General features: G+C 37.5%; 1 protein-coding gene across 2 annotated transcripts in view; it reads right to left on the minus strand.

Moving 5' to 3' along the window:
• Positions 1-4,821: 4,821 nt before the first annotated feature.
• The window catches only part of HTR7 (5-hydroxytryptamine receptor 7), a 37,669-nt gene continuing 22,179 nt past the window's right edge, over positions 4,822-20,311 (minus strand). The window contains exons 2-3 of one of the 2 annotated variants that reach the window (XM_037401333.1): positions 16,213-16,959; positions 4,822-6,970 (exon numbers count right to left, since the gene is read on the minus strand). In XM_037401333.1, the coding sequence (XP_037257230.1) occupies positions 6,934-6,970; positions 16,213-16,959 (784 nt within the window). In that variant the 3' untranslated portion in view covers positions 4,822-6,933. Of the gene's footprint in view, positions 6,971-15,767; positions 16,960-20,311 lie in introns of those variants that run through there. The other variant, XM_037401334.1, reaches the window with a different exon arrangement.

Below are 20,311 nucleotides of genomic sequence, written 5' to 3' on the forward strand. Positions count from 1 at the left end.
GTTCTCACTGGATCGGCAACTTGAGTAGAGGATCTCTTCATAAGGGCTGGCTCTGGGTCTGCAGACCTCTGTGCCTTGCAGGAGCTTAGAGCTAAACAGGGTTTAGAGGCATCCATGCTGCAGCAGCAGCCACGTGGCCTTTTATTGGATCACAATTCTAGAAAAATTTCATCCAATCCCACAAAACTTTTCCTTTAGGGTACTTAGGGGTTTTTTAGATATATCATATTCCTGCTCAAAAATTACTATTGGTTGGTCATACGTGTGGCAAAACTAGAGCTTGGTTTCACTTTATCACGCTCAAATTTGAAAGCGAGCATTTCCAGTGTGAGAGGTCTGAGTGATTTGAGATAGGCAGCAGCTTTTTTACCATTTTTCTCTTTGCTTTCTTCTTGCTCTTGCTGCCCTTTTCAAGAAACTGATCACTCTCCATATCTTGATCTTCAGAATGTTTTAGAGAAGAGGTAAGTTTGTAGTTGGGCATTTTTCTCCAGTGATTCATCTATAAATCATGTTAATTAATAAAATAATTGTATTTAGCTAATTGCTATCCCATTGTAAGTTGTTATTAAGATTTCATTTCCTACCCATAATTACTCCTCAGAAATCATATTTTATTTAATCTGTAAATCCGCTGCACCATTCACAGTGCTGTTATACCTGTGACATTGTAATAGCAAGAGTGAAAATCAAATCAACCTTCTGCTGACAGAATAGGAGCAGTAAATGTCAAACTAATGAATATAGAGTGGGCATATGTAAATGGCCTGGGAGAGCAGAGAGGTTCTTGGCAGTTCTCGTTGTAAGCATAGATCAGCCTAAGTTTCATCATGTGAAAGAAGCTTACACAGTTCATCTGTCCTGGTTGTAACTTCATCAGAAATCGTTTAAGAGCAGCTTCACGTTCTTGCTAAAAATTAAGTAATAGTTAATAGATGTCCAGCTTGGTAAGAATAAATTAAGAACAGGGATAGCACAAAGACTCCTTTCTATTCAGTAAAATGACAGCTACAGTCAAGAAAATAGGCACTGGAAAGGTGAGGCTTTTTAGCTGTGCTCCATTCGCACCAACTACCTCCTCGGAGGGAGCAGGATGAGACTTTTCACAGGGGACCTTTCCTCTTCTCCAAGAAGAGAGGGTTAATTGTGACCTGGTGCGCCCTGGGAAAGTTTGGTGATCTGACCTCACTGAGCTCTTGTTCCTTGGCAGTTTATGCTTTGGGGGGCAGATGTGCCCTGCGGTGTGCTCCAGAGCAGGAGGCATGTTGGCCTGTGCCTCACCTTGCTTGGTGCCCACCGCCCTGCTCCCCTCCCCATGGGCACAGCCTGGGGAACAGTGCTGGAGAGGAAACCTGCGCTCAGATCTGGCGGTACACATCTGCGTTCAGGCACCGGGAAGTAACCCTAGACTGAGGACACCGGTACAGCCTGCTTCTTTGGTATACATTTGTCCTGGAGAACTATGTATATATTTACTGCCTCAAATACTTCTCTCACCAGCTTTTTTCTGATGTGATTTCCCAGCCTGGTTTGTGTTGCTGTTTGTGTTTCTCATCTTTTCTGAATCTGGTAATCGAAACTGTAAGGGATGCGGTTTGCTCAGAACAACTCACATGGTTACACATAAAAGTGATTTTTTGAGAGCAGTTTCAAAATACTGTCTTCTAAAAATCTCTTTTATGATATGCTGGAAAAAGTAGTCAAATGGTCATATGTGGCTGCCTCACTTATTGGTTTATTTTGAGTCAGCTGGAAATCATGTCTGCTTATTTGAGTAAATACCCAAATTAGATACATTGTGCTTTTAACAAAAGAATTCAGTTAGGTAGTCAACTATAGGAGAAGATGTTGATATCAGCGTTGAGACAGCAGAGGAAAAAGGAAGAAAACACTTGCATAAACAAAGCATCTTATTAAAAGTCTGAATATTTACTGTTTTCTGTGGATGTCTCAAGATGGATGCCCTCTGTGTATTGAATAGAGCATCAGAGGCATAATCTAGATGTCAAGTATTTATGCTAAAGGTCTGGTTTATCAAAATGATGGTTGGGTTGAGAGGTTGTGATCAGTGTTTCCTAGCCTGTGGCCTTTGAATTATCATTATCAGTAAAAACTCTGGAAGTGGTCTGCAAATTATGGGAAAAAAAGTTTGAAGGGAAAAAACAAAGCTATATAGTATTCATATATGCACTCCTGCAAGGAGACAAATAAAATGGGTGTGAATGTAAGTAGGATGCAAACATTTTAATTTTTTTTTATAAATTAAAATAGTTTTGACTACACTAGCCAAGGTCTTTGGACTTTTTGAAAAGAAATGTTAGGTCATCCATTTTTAACAGACAAAACTAACATGAGAGGATTTCCTAGACAATATGCTATATGACTTCTTGAAATAGAGCTAGAACCAAATCCAAATCTGTATTTAGATTATGTTATTTGAGAAATTGGACAAAATATCCTTTCTGGTCTGCGCAACCTTCTCTGGACTGAAATACAACTAAAATTTTTGAGCATTTTCCCTTCCCTTAAAAGGCTTGAATAGCTGAAATCAGTTTTTGGTTAGGAGCAATTAATCTCGACCTGCTCAGCAGGGCCTGAGCCAGTGTTCTTTGCAGCAGTGCTTGTGCTGAACAAACCAAACCACACGTTCCTCAGGAGCATCATTCAAATTTCCAATCTCTCACTCTTTCAGTTCAGTGCTATCCAACAAGTGTAGGTGCCTTTCTTTAACGTTAATTTTAATACAGTAAGGATTTTCAATAAGTCAAGCTGAAAAAAATCAGACATTTCTGTACATGAGAATGTCTTCAATGAATCTGAAATAAATCATTTAAACAAATGGATTCTCTATTTTCCATAGCATTACTTCAAAGAAAGCACATGACACAGGGATTAGTATTCAGTAGACTTCTTATTTTATTGTATAAAAGTAATTACCTTTTAAATACTATCCAAATGAACATTTTAATATCCCTCTGGGCTTACACATTTTAAAAGCATAATATAGCTCAGTACCTAATACAGAAGAACCCTATTTCCTTTTTTACTAAATTGGTCTGCTATATAAATTGGAATCATTTACAATGCAAGTGGCAACAATTCTTTGTTTTAAAAATAAGACTCATATTGCAACCAAAGACACTCAGCATTTTCAGGGCAGGCCACTTACAACTTGAAGAACTTAATTTCCTTGTATTTGTATTTCTTGGTAAGCTATTTGTGGGAAGTAGTCTCTTATGTTAACCACCTTTACACTTTTACTAGATCTCATCAAGGAAAAATAAATTACTTAAAATATATAGAGTTTCAGCTCAATCCTCTGGTGAGTTTTGCATATTAAAAGTCCCGTCTGACTGAAATAATACATAAAATTCACTTTTATCTATTATAATTATCAAGAACATCTGACTGTTTTCATATTATACATAGATACGATTTTTTGTGCTTTCACACAACTTTTCCAGCAGTGCATCTTGTGGTAATAAGAAAAAATATCTTCTTTTGTCATTGTATTTAGTTTTTGCTCAGGTCTGAAGTGAATTAATCACTTTGTCAAATGAATAAAGCTACCTTATATAGTAAGAACTTTACATTAGAATTAAGAGGGCAGCTAGGCAAAAAGCTTTAGGTTTGTAATGAACAGATGAACCTGGACAAAAAAATGATAATGAGGGAAGAACAGGAGAGATATAATAAAAGTGTTCTGGTCCACCAAATACCTTGGATGTCTGTTGACCCCAAGAATACATATGGAGAACAAGACAGGCTGGGGCACATAGTGAAACATCAAGGGGTTTGCAAAACTTTGGGGAACTGAATTTTATTTAGTAAAATTGATAAATGCAATGGTAACTACCATAAGGCAGCCCTTTGAAAACGCAAGCTGCTCACTGTCACATCCCAGAACAGGTTTGGTGACGGAGCTAGAATGGCATCTTCTCAGACTGAGAGTCTGAGCCTTGTTCCTGGCATTATTCACTGTGCTAGTCTTATGCCTACAGCCCGGGACTTGCGTTATCTCAGTGTAAGGCAGGTCTGTGTGCAGCTTTTGTGCTGCTGGCTACAGAAACTATTGAAAGCTCAATTCATCGTCCCAGCAGGCCATCTAATCTCTAGACTTCTTTTGATCAGTCCCACTTTTTCCCTAATCGTCTAAAATACTGTATACATTGTTTGCTATGATGCATCTCTTGAATATGTACTATGATGCATCTCTTGAATATGTACTTAGCCTTGAGTTATTCTTCTAGTTATTGTGTGGGTTTGTGCATTGCTTTGAGAGAGGTGACAGACCTGACGGTTACAGTAAGAAAAAAAAAGGGCTTCATCTTGTATGATGAAGTATCGGTATTCTGTAGTTCCCAATGTTCTTTGTGTTGTTTACAAGTCCAAAAACTCCTGGATGAAAAACTCTTCAGGAAAAAATCAGGCACAACTGCAACTTTATAGACCCATGATGCTGCAACTTATTCCAAAATATTCTCATAATTTCTGCAAGATTCTGGGAATCTAATAGATATTAAAAGAAACAAATGTTTATTAGGTAATAACATTTGTTGCCTTCTTTTCATGAAGCAGTACCATTCTAAAATATGAGGGACTGGATGTGTGTTTTATATATATATATGTATAAATATATCTATCTAGAACTGTAGATCCCTAACAGGTAAAAGCACTTTTTGACTCTTGTCCTTGGTTATATTTCTGCTAAAACATAAATTTTCACTTAAGCTTACAACAGCAGTATTAAAAAATCCCATGAATTTTCACAGAAAGGTATCATCTGTAGCATTTTTTTGGTTGTTTTTTTTTTTAAAAAAACCACTTTAATTATTCATATGATGTATAGTTTTTCCATTTCACTTGTGAAGTTTTTGACACAATGTCATGAACAAGGGAAGTGAAACTCTAATTCATCTAAGTAAAATTGTTTCATTGCCTTTGTATAATGGACACGCAAATGAGACCATAAAGCTTAAAAATTAGTTTCAGAGTATGACTACTGCCCTTTATTTTAAGGTTTGGGTTTTTTAAAAGAAGAAACAGACTTTTTTTTCTTTTTAATGTTTTGGGGTTTTTTGTCCATTTATGACTCTATCATCTCTCTTTCTCATTAGATCCAGTTATAGTATTATTTGCCAGTGTAATTTTAACTTCAGATGAGTTTCCCTGAATATATTCTCGTGTAATCCAACCAGAACTGGTCCATTGCCCATTGACAATAATTGTCCCATTTCCTCTTAAATACTTAAAGCTAACCCAGTGAAAAGCGTTGCTGTCTCATTGCCTTTGGGAAATAAAGCAAATTATAAGACTCATTTTGTTTCAAATGCAGAGTTCACAGTGATTATTTTTATCAGTGAAATACTGAAAAGAGTCTTGCTGACCTCATACAATGAAAATACGCTACCCTGGTGCTCTCTTGCCTAACTGCAGACGTCAGCTTAGGGTGTCAGACAGTGAGCAGAAAATGGGCTAGGCTTTCCGTCCTAGGTTTTACATAGACTTAGCATGGATTGATTTGCATTCTGTAGTCATCTCTCGCTGATAAGTAATGAGTTGTCTTGTGTTGGTCGATGCCTGGCTTCTTATTTAGATAACTATTGTGAACTTGTATGTTAATTTAAACACAGGAAATCAAAGCTGTAATGGTGTGTGTAGTCAGTGGACGATTTACCAGCAGCATTTTGGTTAAACTGCAAGTAGGAGACCAAGTTAGCACAAATCATATGGCTATGGAAATAAGGCAAGTGCTCATCAAGATGTAAAGATTTAAAGAAGATAGCATTTACGAATGCTATACCCTGCTGCATTGTGGATTTTTTAACCATGTATAGTTTAGAAACTGAGAAGAAATGAATATAATAAGCTCAAAAAACCCAAAAGTGTTCAAAGGCATGATCTCTTGAATCAATTTTCCCCGGGACAAATGGTCATTAACACTTGCCTATTTAAGTTTTGTCAAGTCAAAGGGGTTTATTTTAGTTATAACGAGACATTGGCATAAATAACAGTTCTTAAACACATTTTAAAAATTAACATGTATTTCTCAGTCTAGTCTGGCTAGGCAGTAGGACAAAAAGCAAAGTGCTATGGAAATTCTCCAGCCTTTTATAGTTGTTTGAGTTAAAATGAGATAGAATTGTTTTTTATAAATTGGCAGGTCAAGAAAATTAAAACATTAAAGCAAAGCAATCGTATCTGTAAATTAACTGTGTTGTAACAGGTGTGCGCTCTAATTCTGTCTCTTAACTTTTGTCAGACAGTAACTCGATGGCAGCTTTTTTAAAAGGTTATGGAGAACAAAGCATGTGTATGTTAACAAGTAAACAGACATTTACTTAGTACAACAGGATGCTTTTACAAAAATCAGTCTTTTATTGTTGCCTTTCTCAATCCCATTGCAGGTGCATAGCATCTCTTTAACACGAGCCCTGAAAGCATCCCCGAGCCACCATTGGCTCGAAAACTTCTTTTTGTAGTACAACAAAATACATTTGGTATCACTGATGATCCCTGAATATTAATACCAATATTACAATCCACAAGCATGATAAACATAAATGAATGCTCTTCTACATTATTTAATGTGATGGAAATCTGTACAGTGCTTCACCTTTGAGTTTTAGTTGCCTATTTTTCTCCTCCCCATATGCCAAGTTTATTGCTGAAATGATTTGGCTTTCTCAGGCAGAAAACTATTTTCATTTGTATGTATCAGCACATTTCTTCATAACAAACAAGATGTGACTACTTCCGGTGGAAATGTATTTAACGTAATATATTGAGCTCATTGAGTATTTTTAGCATGTTCCCATCAAAAGAAGATGAAGTACATTTCACCAATCTATCTGGTTCTTCAGAAGCCAATTCTTCATTTTCCTTTCTCCAGTTCTGGCTTGACCTTTACTGGCTGCTTTGATGCACATTTGGTCATGACTCTTTTTCCCTGGAGAAATCAGAACTTCTCCTGTTTTTAAAAAAGTGGATGAATTAGATGAGAAATGTCCTGGAGCAACTATAAGTCCTGATCCAGATACCACTGAAATAAATGGAAACATTTCTTAAGAGGCAATTAGATCATGGCTAATAAGATAATTCTTAGAGGTCTTGTACAAAGGAGGAAACTAGGGGAAAGCGGAGGGTTCTGGTGGTTTTCGAGTCCTTTGTACTCATTGCATTTTGCGTGGCTGCAAGAACTAAGGAATTTTCCCAGGCCATTTTACACAATTCAGTGGCAGAAGCCCAAAATGACTTCAGAAAATGCAGCTGGTTTTACTGATCCCCCCACATCTGGCCCAGCCTTCCAGCCTCTGGTGGCAGCACAAGCCTACATGTGTCACTGCCCATGGAGATCTCATGTGTGCAAGAGAGGGAGTAAGAGGCCAGAGCCATAACAAAGGCTTCTCCCCCAATTTCATAAAACCATCTATAGGCAAGGAATTGCTGCAAAATCTTTGCATGAAACATATACATCTTAACTAGCTGGAATGACATTGTATTTTATCCTACTTATAGCACCATCGCTCTAATTACAGTTAGGGCAAATTCCTGCCTCTCTTCCAGTTTGGTGAAGGGAAGAACCAACCCTCTACAGTAACCAGGCTGAAATGTTGTAACAGAAACATCTGTGAGATTACAAAGCAGCTTTCCAGGGCACCCCAGCTCCATCTCTGCCTGGCTACAGCATGCTGTGAGGCACTCCTTTGTCTCATTATAACCTCCCTGTTGAAATTACTGAATTATTCACAACAGTAAATGGATCAGGAGCAAGTATTTGTACAGAAAAACTAGCATTCTCCCTCATTTCAAAATTTTATTACATGAAAACACATCTTGGCCAAAATAGATCTAAATTAAAGAAAGACAAGTAGGTAGGAATTTCTGAGAACTGACCAGGTAATTATATCCACGTTCAAAACTAGATATAAAGGAAAGCAAGGATTTTTTAAAATTATGTATTTTAATTCTAGGCAGTTTTTAAAGCCAGAATAAAGTTCTGGACCTTATATAATTTGCCTTAGGAAATGTTATGTTCTGTTCATGTATTGCATTCATTGGAGGAACAGCCAGAAAATATATGGACAAAAGACAATGAGTAATTTCATTATCATGGCTAAACGTTTGCTTTTATAAATCTTTGTAATTACAAGCCATTTTGATGCTCATGATCTTTCCTGTTTTCTGGGCTGACAGGATTATTTTGGACAGAGAAGACTAATCTTAAAAAAAAAAGTAGTTGTTTTGCAGCATTAACTTTATCTGGCCAGTTGAACATTTGATTATTTATTTAATATTTTTTTTCGGTAATTGCAAGTTAAAGGTCCTTAGCATGATTTTGTCTTGCTGTATTTACTGCTTTGTTTGAAGAGAGAAATATAATTTATGAGTTTCACAAAAGTATCTGCTGTATACAAGCTAAGAAAAACTCTAAGTATTCTGTAAGGAATAGAAAGGCTCTCTGCACATTCACAATGAAGTATCCAAAAGGTTTCAAGTTCTGTCTGCTTGTTTAGTTCCCATTTTACTTTTTAAATATTTCTGTTATTTCTTCTTTCTCAGGATAAATACTGGGGTTCTTTAATGTCCTTAGCTTGGAGAGGCAATAAGTACCTTTAGTAGGTCCTTGATAGTACATCAGTATACGGAAGACGTGCATCCTCCTTACATCAAACATATGCTAGGGTAAAATTATTTTACTGGACTGCAAAACCACAGCAACGTGCTAGAGCATTCCTTCGTCAAAGTCTCTATTAATTAAATATGCAAGGAAAACAGTCTCTAAAGTTGTTGTTAAGTAGCTCTTACTCTGTTTGGAAACACATACTATTGAGGTATTAATTTCTGGATTTCTATGACACAGCTGTAATGTTTCGTCATTGTGCTGTTTAAGCGTTGAGATTACAAAAATATCATCGTTTTTACTTATTGGGTGGGGTTGTATTGCTTTCGCAACTATTGTTTGGAATTAAATGTTCATTTAATTTGCCTATTTTATCTTTTCCTTGCAACCATCTTCACAATGGTTGATTTGACTGAAGAATCTCTGCTGTTTTATCACAGACCTGACAAAACCCTGGTTAGATTAGCTAAAGATGTAGAGTTTTCTGAGACATCACTGAGTTTGTCCAGATGAGTTCTGCTATATTTTTCCATGCTTTAAAACATAGATTATCCAGAAGCGCTGAACTAAGTGTACTACAGTGGCTTTCTTTGTCTTCTCCAGCAGAAAGTAAAAATAAGTATACTGTAAACACAATTTTCTGGAACTAGCAGGACCACACAACTACTGACTTAATGAAATATTGTTTTTGATTAAGTAGATAGAAAACTAAAAGCAAAATATTTATTCAGTCTGGTATGTTGGTTTATAAAAGTGCATTGGTCTCTTCTGGAAACTTTGATACATCTGTATGCTTTTTTTTGCTGAAGTAACTTGACTAGTTCTATGTGAAAGATCACAAATGACAGAAATAATAATTTCAATCAAGAAAGTCATGAAGTTACAAATCATCAAAAATATTACCCTGTACAGTAACGATATATTAATATATCTTTAAGAAAAGAATATCTCAGTGGGGTTTTATTTGCTTGCAGCAGAGAAAAAATAATCTGGGGATTATAAGCATCTTTCAGTTTTCAGTAAATACGAGCTCTTCTGCCCTATTGGAAATACCACTGCACAGGAAGGGGGTTGGCAATGCAGCAGGGCAGCTGAGAGGGGGACCAGAATAGCGAGGGTGGGGAACAACAACAGGCCTATTTGGCAAAACATTTAGAAAGCGGCTATAGAAAACGGTATTGATTCACTTCAAACTCATGCTGAACCCACTCTTTAGCAGCAATAACTACTTAAAAGAATTAAAATCTGTGGAGAGGGATAATATGTTTGTATTTCTTGCATGTTGCAAAGTTTGTATTTCTTGCATGTTGCAAAGATTGCTCTTCTAATGCACTGTTTCTTTGGCTTTTTTCAAATTTATTTACTTGAGCCCTTCTCTTAAAATAAAAATAATCCAGTCCTCGCCTTTCCTACCTCCTCACCCTTTGAAATAAGGGGCAAGAGTCTTAATAATTTGTACATTAAGACCATTCCCCACATCTCTGAATTTTCTCCCTTCCCTCTCCCTGGTTCTTCCTGAGAAACAATGCTTTAAAAGATGAGAATGGATTCCTAAGCAAACTGCTAACAGGATTTGATGATACATGGATCTTGCACATTTTCTGAGACTACTATACTTTGAATAGTTTTTCCTGAAAGATAAGAAAAATAATATGGAAAGCTAAATTGATAACTAGGTGAAAGCAACAGAACAAATGACATTGCTTCAAAACACCTTCCAGTTCTTTACCTACAGCATCTTGGTCAGTGACCTCTAAACTTACCTCAATAATATCCTTCTAATGATGCTGTGCTGACTCCAGTGTCTGGAGCAGGGGCTGCCTAGGAATCCATTTTCCTGCCATAAAGCAGGGGGGAGGGAGTGAATGGATTCTGTCTGCATTGTTTATAGTATTAATTTGATAAATAATTCCCTTCTTTATTTCTCATTGTAGTAGATTTATTTCCCACATTTGACATACCTTTCTGCAGGTGGTGCTAGCTAGTTAATCATCTGAACAGAGCATGAAAGACATTGCTTTTCTTTTAACGAAACTGAAATGTGAAGCAATGGACATATAAAAATGAGATATTATCATAAATCCACATTTTATTACTCGGCTGTTTCTATTACTACCTAGTAAGTCTCTTGCTAAACAGAGGAATGTGGTAAGCGTCAATACTGTACTTGAGCACTAAACTTACAGGCTGGTAGACTGCAGGAGGTGGGAGAAAATGTTGGGAACAAGGTTTCTACCACAGGCGGTTTCCCTCAAAAAAGCATTACTGAGTGAGCAAGTGGAGTACAGTTTTCACTATATCTTGATACTGCAAAAAACCCACTTGAGTTTTATTTGAATGAGGTGGAAAAAATACCGTGGGGAATGCTATATGTTGTTACTGCCTGGTTCTCCTGCAGATTAATTGCTACTGTGAAATCAGAGACTGGTTTCCAGTAGGCTAGCATTATGTTTACAGAGGCAGTTATCAGCAAGAATGGCAATGAAGAAATACAGTCGTATTTATACGACGACATATTTATACGTATGACACTTGAGACCCTCCGAGCAACAGTTACAGATCTGACTCAGTAATTAACTCGATAGAAAGAAACAGAGGTGGGAGGCTGCAAGGTGGGCAGGGAAGGCTGTGAAACGAGCCAAACTAAACTCTTCACAAAACCATTATCTCAAATTCCCCTCCAAGGGCATTGCTTACACTGAGAATTGTTCAGCCTAAGTCTACGCATCTAGAGCCCTTACTGTAAGCTGTTTTGTGCCCTGTTTACTGAGGAAAAATGACATAAACATGGGGCATCTGAGCAGGATGAGACTAAAAGGATGCAAGGGACTTCCTGATAAAGCACAACCCTTACACTGGCTGCTATATTACTGGCATGAGCCATGCTATGGAAAGACTATTTCAGCTAAAGGAGGCTCATCCAGGACTGCCTCACCTGGGATCTGTTGATAGCTAGTGTTACCTTTATGGATAAATCACAGATAGGATAATACTAATACCACTTAATGAGCTGTGTTAGAGGGGTTTTTTGCATGTGTCTGTTTCAAAGCTTTGCTCTTTGGCTTTTAGTTTGGCCACAGGTGATGTTTATCTTCAGTAAAATGTGTTTGTGATACTGAAAGGTGGGTTCAGAGAAGGCTCTCTGGCACAGCGGTGGCTAAAACTCCTTTTAGCAAACTGCCTCACTCAGCGGCTGCTCTCAAGGAGCTTTACATACACTTTAGAGGGGAACAAAGAGACACATAAAGTGAAGAAGGTCTGACTGGCATCCCCCTATGTTGATTTCTAGATAACTCTTGGCAGCAACTGAAGATCTCAGGCTGCAGCTGAAGACTCTCTGAGTGGCTGCTTGTGCTGGATGAAGAGGTAGTCTAGATGCTGTTGGCAGCTGCACAACTGCTGCCTGATTTCCTCAGCTCCTAGCACAAAATAGGGTAATCCCTCTGAAATTGCTGCCTGAGCATTTCCCAGTATAACTTTGTTTTTCCCAGTGTTTAGGGTGTGGTACAGCTGAGTGATCATCCCATGAACCAGTATAGTTAGCTACGTTTCCCTAGAAATGCCAAGCAGAAAAGCAAAAAAAAAAAAAAAAAAAAAAAAAAAAGCCCCAACGTAAAAAATGCTTTGTGGTGACTCCTTTCTCCCTGAATAAGGAGAGGTGAGTTCCCAAGTAAGAGCTATAGAGGAAACAAAAAGTCTAAACAGCCTCATGAGATCCTGGAAAGCAAACATGAGTGCAATGTGTGCATAAACTAGGCACAACTGTTTTAAAAATCTTGTCAGTCTAGTAAATGGAAGCAAAATTTGGTCCCCTTTTTGTCACCATCACCAGCCAGGAATCACATAGCAGCTAGAAAGCAATTTTGGAATGACTGGCTGGTAGAAATACAGTCTAGGATGTACAGCAATATGACTAAGCTTTTCTAATTGGAAGTACTGCATGTGGCTACTGTAGCTAACAGCAAATGCTGCATTCAGTTTTCTCAGACAAAAAATTAAGCTGGGCTTATGCAGCCAGTTCTGCACTACAGTTAATGGGCAATCCTGTTCTCTAGGATTGCTTTTTCCACGCTTTCTTGTTTTCCAGTCTATGCTGCCCTGTGCACCTAAGGACCAACTCCAGCCTTTCCTGCTGTGGCTACTGTTTGTGGATTTAGACAACATGCACTGTTTCTTAAAAAGAAATATTGGCTTAGATTTCATTGCTTTGACATCTCAACGGATCTTACATAAAATCAAGATTCCATTCATGTTGTTATTTAAAAAAATTTAAAAAGCCAAAATACTTTGATTAAACCCAGAGCAGTGCTGACCTGCAGAGCCTAGCTCCCCTTTAAGCAATGAGGCAGCAAGTGTTTTCACTGGGATTGTACAAATGTATTTCAGAAAGGTTTGCATCTTCATCCTCAAAATCTTGCATATGTACCCTTGTTGCCAAAAGGCAGAACTTTTTCCAAAAGTACCTATCCAATCGCAAGTCTGAAACTTAGAACTGCTTCCAGGTCTTGCTTCCGATATCTTAACTGTCTTCGTTTGGTTTAGTGTTATGCTGGCTTCCCTGTACTCTGGCTTGTTCTGGGAGGTTTTTATCACCATTTTTTTCACCCCTCTTGCTTTCTCCTAGAAACATGTGAAAGGACACACAGACCAAGAGTGAGATCTCATCTAGGGTTTGGTACTAGCACGTGCCAGGCTGCACACAGGATGATGTAGAGTTCTCATTCACCCATTTATATGTTACCCCTTTGTCAGATGAGTAGTGAATTACTCAGTTAAAAAAACACTACTGCTGCAGTTAGGTATTTTGATACAGTTGTATTTATTTATCTTTTTAAAATGTAGTATGTCCTGTTCTGGAACCCAAGCAATTATTGCCTTGTGCTTCTTACCTAAGCCTCTTTCAGTTAAAGTTCTCTCTGAGAGCTTCCTCCTTTTCTCAGTGCCATGTTACCTGTGTGCTTGGGTCATGGGACGTTCTTCTAACTTTCTCAATTTCTTCACTTTTCCCCTCAAATACAGCTCCATCTAACAGCTTCTGTTTGCCACATAGCTGTGTTTTGTTTTGGCTGTATGCATAAACTTTGTCTTTTCCTTTTTCCTTTTTCATTTCCTTTTCTTTCCAAACATACCCAGAGATGAAAAGTGTCTGTTTATCTTCCAAAACTTCAAGTACTGACCACAGCCCATAACAGCTGTTTTTCTTTCCTGGGCTTTCATTACCTGAAGCATATGGCAGAGGAGAGGTGGAGTACTGCAGGATGCTTTCCCTGAGGAAAGCAATTGCCTTTAGTGACAGTTGGGCAAATATCAATTTCTGACTCACAAGACAAGTATTTCATTTTAAAAAAATCTTATTTCAAGAAAACACAATTTCTCAGGCTTCCCTGCAGAATAAAAATGGCTGAACCTTCTGTCAGAATTCTCAAAATCCTTCAGAGTTTTGTAATCCCACCTGGAATCTTCACAGGTACGTTTATTTGTATAATCCAATACATATCCTCACATAGGGAAAAAAAAAATACAGAACGCCTGTGAAAACTCCTCACTTAGGCTAGGAACTCAGAAAAGGCCACTCTGATAGGTAACAAAGCCAGAAACATTAATTTCATGTCAAACATGGAAAATATGCTTGAATTAACATGAGCTCTACTCCGTACTACAGAGTTTGTGGATAATCTGGGCCAAAACCTCTTCTTGTCCTTCTACACAGAATACTTTTGGAATATTTAAAAGAAATTGGACTGTTCCAAATGTATTTGAATCTTGTTTAGAAAATGTTTCTGAAGCTGAGATGTAGCCTATCTCTTACTATTACAAAACTATGAACCTTCGCTAAAAATGAGGCCAAAATGTACTTCCTACTGTGTGTATCCTAGTGTATAAATCCATCTAAAATGACTTAAGCTTGTTTCGGCACACATAGCACATCGATCCAGCTTTTGTGTATCTGCCACTTCAAAGCTCAGGTGTTTGCAACAATGTCTGTATGCTTTGAATAAGGATCTGGCACAAACTTCTCACTGCTTAGTCCAAATTAACATCGCTGAATTCATTTAAGTCATGTTGGCTTCAAACTTGAGAAAGCAGGGACAGAAGTTAGCCTAAACTGTGATTTGCTGCTGAGGCAATTTGATAATGAATGTGTCTCCTCATCGATATCCCAATATCTGAAAAAGCAGACCGAGCTCTGAAACAGTCCTCATTCACTAACGTACCCTGTGCTTCATCTGGAACATGGTGTGCAGTGCAAACTCAGTCCAAAAAAAGCATCTTCTTATGATTTGCTTTAAGTTTATTATTATTTCAGGTTATTATATTAATATATTACATAAGTGCATTTTATATTAATATATTTTGTATTAATATATTAATATAATTAATGCATTTGTTGATATTAAATTTTAATACAAATATTGTTATATTTGACCCTGTTCCACTGAGGGAAGAGCTTTGTTACCAGAGTCACGAGAAGTAGAATCAATCCTGGGGTGAGCTGCAGTGGTAGGGGAAACAACTAGAATTAGAAACAGTAAATTATCTTGATTCTTACACAAGGCAAGGCTTTAAACCATTTTAAGCAGAAGCGATGACCAAAATCAATTTCTAAACATAAAGACCAGATACCTCTGAATTTCATAAAGTCTTACACTTACTTTTTCCTTACTGACTTCAGAAAGAAAAGAAATCCCAAGAAGCTAGAAGAGTTTTCAAATAGACAATAAATTAACTACTGAAGTGGAACATGGACTAGACATACATCAACAGAAAAGAAAGAAAAGATGGATAAAGACCAGACAGCTTCTGAAATAAATTGTAATCAGATATATTTGTTATGTTAGAAATGTAGAAGTATAGCACAAGGTCTTTACCTGGTGTAATTGGCATAGCAGCACTGCAGCTAATTGTGCTGCATGACTGTATGCAGCAGCAGATGTTGGTCCATGTGACTTTACTCAAACTTTTACATTCACATTGGAAGTGTAATGTACTCTTCCAGTGCCATTGTATTTCACAAAGTAGTTTATTTCCAGGCAATCCAGTAAATTAATGCTTAATGGGCATACGCTTTTTTTATAATAAAGAGTATTTTTAAGCAATAGAAGTTCTTTGATCCAGCTTTTTTTTTTGCCTTTTTTTTTTTTTATAGTAACAAAGTGGAAAGCAGTGAATTATACTGAACTTTTCACCATTTTCAGGTCTTTATTACAGCAAAAAATCACTAGGATACAAGATGCATCCACCATTCAAACCCAAACATTTGTTTGGGGCCAGAGGCCAAACAAATGGCTTAGGCCAACTTTGCTATTTCCTCACTAGCAACTCAAACATCCTGCAAGACCTTTTACCCTCCCCCTTTCTAGTATTTCCCTTACACCCAGATTCTTTAGATGGTGTTCTTATTTATCCAGGCTCACTAGGACTTAGTGGGCTGCACAAGAATTAACCTTGGTACCTTCCAGTTTCTTGATGACTGCATTAACAGTGCTCAAGAAGCCTGATTTTTCCTATCATTCTTCTTTCAAATCTGTGAGGAAAAAGCTAAGGTGAAAAACACATAAATTATCATAGTAAAGGATGAGTGACCTTACAGAACAAATTCTGGCTTTTCTGCAAGCTTCAGAGCCTCGTGCATCCCTGCAGCTGATAGTTTCCGGTTGATGTTCCTGTATCTGCATTGCAGGAGGTTGCGATAAGTTGTCCTCAGGTCCCGATTGAAGAAGGCATATATAAAAGGGTTAATGAGAGAGTTTGCGTAACCCAACCATAGAAATGTTCTCTCAACCCACAGCGGGATACAGCTGCATGCTGTACCACAGATGAAGGGCCTGGCGGTTGAGAGGAGGAAGAAGGGCAGCCAGCAGATGGTGAAAGCCCCAACAATAATCCCAAGTGTAGTGGCAGCTTTCTGTTCTCTTTTAAAGATGGAAATGTTTTTCTTGTCATGCTTTAGGAGTCGTGAAAAATTAGTACATTCTTCAGATTCCTTGTGCAGTTTTACAACTCCGTTCATAGAAATTGCTTCCATTTCTTCCAGCCGGGGAAAGCCAGCAAACTTGTGTTTAGCAGCACTCCTCTTGGCAGCTTTGTAAATCTGATAGTACATGAAGAGCATCACTGACATTGGAATATAAAATGCAACCGCTGTGGAGTAAATGGTGTAGCCGAAGTCTTGACTGATCAAACAAACCTTTTCATCATTTACATTTTGGGCCCAGCCGAAGAGTGGGGGTATAGTGATAGAGGCAGATAAGAGCCATACACTCAGGATCATTTTGGCCATACACTTCCCATTCTGCCTTACAGGATACGTGAGAGGTCTCGTTATTCCCAGGTACCTAGAACAATAATGTAGAGTTGTTATACAGTGCAGTGGCTAACTGATAAATGTTATTTCACACAGCCTACCCTAAACCAAAACATCTTTGGCTAAGGTTTCTATTTTTCATTTTTCACTCTTCTATTTTTATGTATTTCAAACTGGTAAATTCATCTCTGTCTTACGTTAAAATTTATGGTGCTGATATTCTGTATAAAAGGTCTTTTATTCTAGAAGGAAATCTCCTCTTGGCCATAACAAACTTGATTTTACTGAATTCGTACCATCTTCGTGCAGATAACTAATTTTTTTGGCATTTAAGGAAATTCTGAAACCTACTTTTTATTTGCCTAACTTTTGAAATCTTGGAGTATAGATGAATGCTCACTCCACAAAGCGTACCACTTTTCGTATTGAGTGCATGGTTTAGTTAAAACAAGCATACATTCATCTGCATTCTTCTTACATATTCAACACTGCCGTTAAACTGAGAAATTATGAGTTGTCTTTCTTACCGTTATGTTTCAGATGGGAACAACAAACTGTAAACTTATGCTGGGAGTAGATTATTTTAATACTAGAACAATTCTCTTTATCATCTTTTAATTAGAAAGAAACCATATTTATTCAATTTTCAAACTTTTACTGAACAAAATAACAATCTGTCACAGTGTCAGAAGATCACCTGGGGAAAAAAACCATAGTTTTACTAGGAGCTAAATTTAGGGTGGTAAATTGTAAACAGACACAGAAAACGTTTATGAAATGTCAAGTTTTCATAGAGAAACCCAGAGAGGTCTGTTTACAACTTCTACATTTCCTAAGCTGTGATAGCTTAAACTATGTATATTTTTCTAATTAAAATAAATAGTACTATGGCCTTATATAGCTGGATAGCAATATCCTAAGTTTGTGTCTACTCTCAACTACTGAAAATTTCTGAATTTTCTCTCCAGCTATAGGAACTTTCCCTTAGAAGGAATTAGATGTTTGTTTGGTTTTTTGTTGTGTTTTTTTTTTTTTACACCTAACATTTTTACTTTGAAATTTGGTTTCTGCTGAACTGGAACTTACCTATGAGTTACCATTAAGTTCTAAAATTGTTCTTTTTTCCTTCCCTCAAAAGAAAGAATTTTAAGAAAAAACATTGTGATTCACTTTGTTACTTGTAAAAGAAATGGTTTCAAATCAGGTTTCAGAACAACATTTGGTTTCAAGAGGTACTAGTGTTTCGTTTACACAGTGAAAGTCTTGGAGGGTTACAAACAAGAAATACAGTAACGTGATTAATTTTGTTTTTCCCCAGAGCATTTTTTCTCTCTCTATTCACCTAGCAAATCAAATATGAGTATTTGCCTGGCTCTGCGGAATGCTGCATTGTTGATTTTACTGCAATGCAGTAAATTATGGCCAGTGCTGCTGCTTTATACAAGCACCCAGGTATGCCACAGTTCTGGAGTAAAAAGAAGCATCATTTCAGGATCAGTTCTGATGGGTAACAGCAAACCCTTTCAACAACATCATTAATTTTATATTAATGCTGTGGGAAGTGTTACACAAAGGACAGAACTGGCTTATTGTGCCCTATTCTTGATAGTGTATACAAGTAAATACAGCAGGCCAGTATTTTGCCAGTGAAGCTGTGTGTAGTGGGGCTGTGAGCTAAGAACAGTTATTAAAATCCTCTTGGGCTGGGGTTAGACCAGTGCAATATATGGACCGTGTATTAAAAAAACTGCCATTTCTTGTGCTCCTCACCATCGGCATTAGAATATAATCACCAGACCAGCTCCAGCAGCTGTGGGCACACTGTAGGGTCCACAGAGATTTTTGTTTTGCGGCATCACGGGCAAAATCCCAAGGAGCTGAGAGTTTTCCAAGGCACTCCAAGATGTAGAAGAGCAGGGTTAATGCAGTGAATTTCTGGAGTTAACTACCTAAGGGATACATCATACTGCTTTAAGTAACGTAACTGCAGCAAGGGTAAGTTATTAGCTGCAGCTGTTCTGGGACAAGAGTGGCACATCCTTAAAATGTTTCTGAGTAGCATGATAGCGCTACAAAAATTAAGCACACCCTTTGTGCAGAAAGCTTACTTGTCACTTACAACGTGTTGTTTTAAAAAAGTCTTTGAGAAGTTGGTCTACCTTCCTGAAGTGTGTATTTTTCTAGGTATTACTCAATTGGTCATTAAAAATAACATACTTATGAAGTGAGCTTTATTATGTAGCTAAAAAAGTTAAACTGGATTTCTGTAAAAATCAGATCTGTGGGCTGCATGCTCTGAATGCGCACTGATGCATTCTCATACATCAGAATACAACAAAAAGAATTCATGAAAGCAGAAGTATACTGAAAAGAATTAAAATTCATTAGTTTTACGCTGGCACCACTTTTTGGGGAAGCTATCTGAGCTTCAAAATTGCTATTTGAAATTAAAATACATCAATTAACATAAAAATACACCAGCATCCTTTCTGCCTTATCCATTTTGCTAAATGTGGTATGATAGTGAAAAGAAATCAGCAGGCATAAATGAAGGAATGTTATCTTTTTATCTCTACATATGAAATACATTACCCTTGAAAACTTACTTGCAACTCTAAAATAATGTAGATCACTACTGTTGTCTAGAGAGTGTCCAAGACACAATAGATTTTTTTAAAACAAATACGTGTAAACACATGAACACATCCCCATTCTGGGTTGGTTTATTATGATTTCTTCGGTGCCTCCTCTTCCCTGCTGGAGGATTAGAAACTGGCGTCTGTGCTGCAGTCCCATTCAGGTGTGAGGTGCACAGAGGGTGCCCAGCTCTAGGGAGGAAGAATTATCCCTTGCCATCTTCTTTCTGGAGCTCTGTAGGTGGGGGGTAAAGAGCTCCTTCCTTTGTGGGGTGCTGTTATCAGCCACCATACTTAATTGTCATTTGCCACATTCACCCAGTGAAGGCCAACAATGGAAAAGGTGAATAAGTAAATTCTTTCTTTTCCTTTGCTTATGAAAAATCTGGCTCCCTGTGATCCAGCATTCTTTCCCAGTACCTCTATATTGTTACCATTTAATGACAGGCAATTGTTACAGACAATTTAATGTAAAATCATAAATGCATAGGCCTGCTTCTGAGATCATTCAGTTTGTGGGTTTTACCATTCTGGCTTTTTTGATATTGATGCGTTACAACGACCACACAGAATAGGTTTTATCCTACAGCACTAAAAAAAGTCTCTATTGTCACTCGAACTGTAGATCACATAGGCATTTCTTATTACAGTGTCCTCAATATATTAAAGATTATAGCAAGTGTTAAGATGTAACGTATATAGAAAGTAGAATGGTATATGGCAGAGGGAATAGGCATCCACAGATCC

This window comes from Falco rusticolus, chromosome 9 (assembly GCF_015220075.1).
Source record: "Falco rusticolus isolate bFalRus1 chromosome 9, bFalRus1.pri, whole genome shotgun sequence".
Classification (NCBI taxonomy): domain Eukaryota; kingdom Metazoa; phylum Chordata; class Aves; order Falconiformes; family Falconidae; genus Falco; species Falco rusticolus.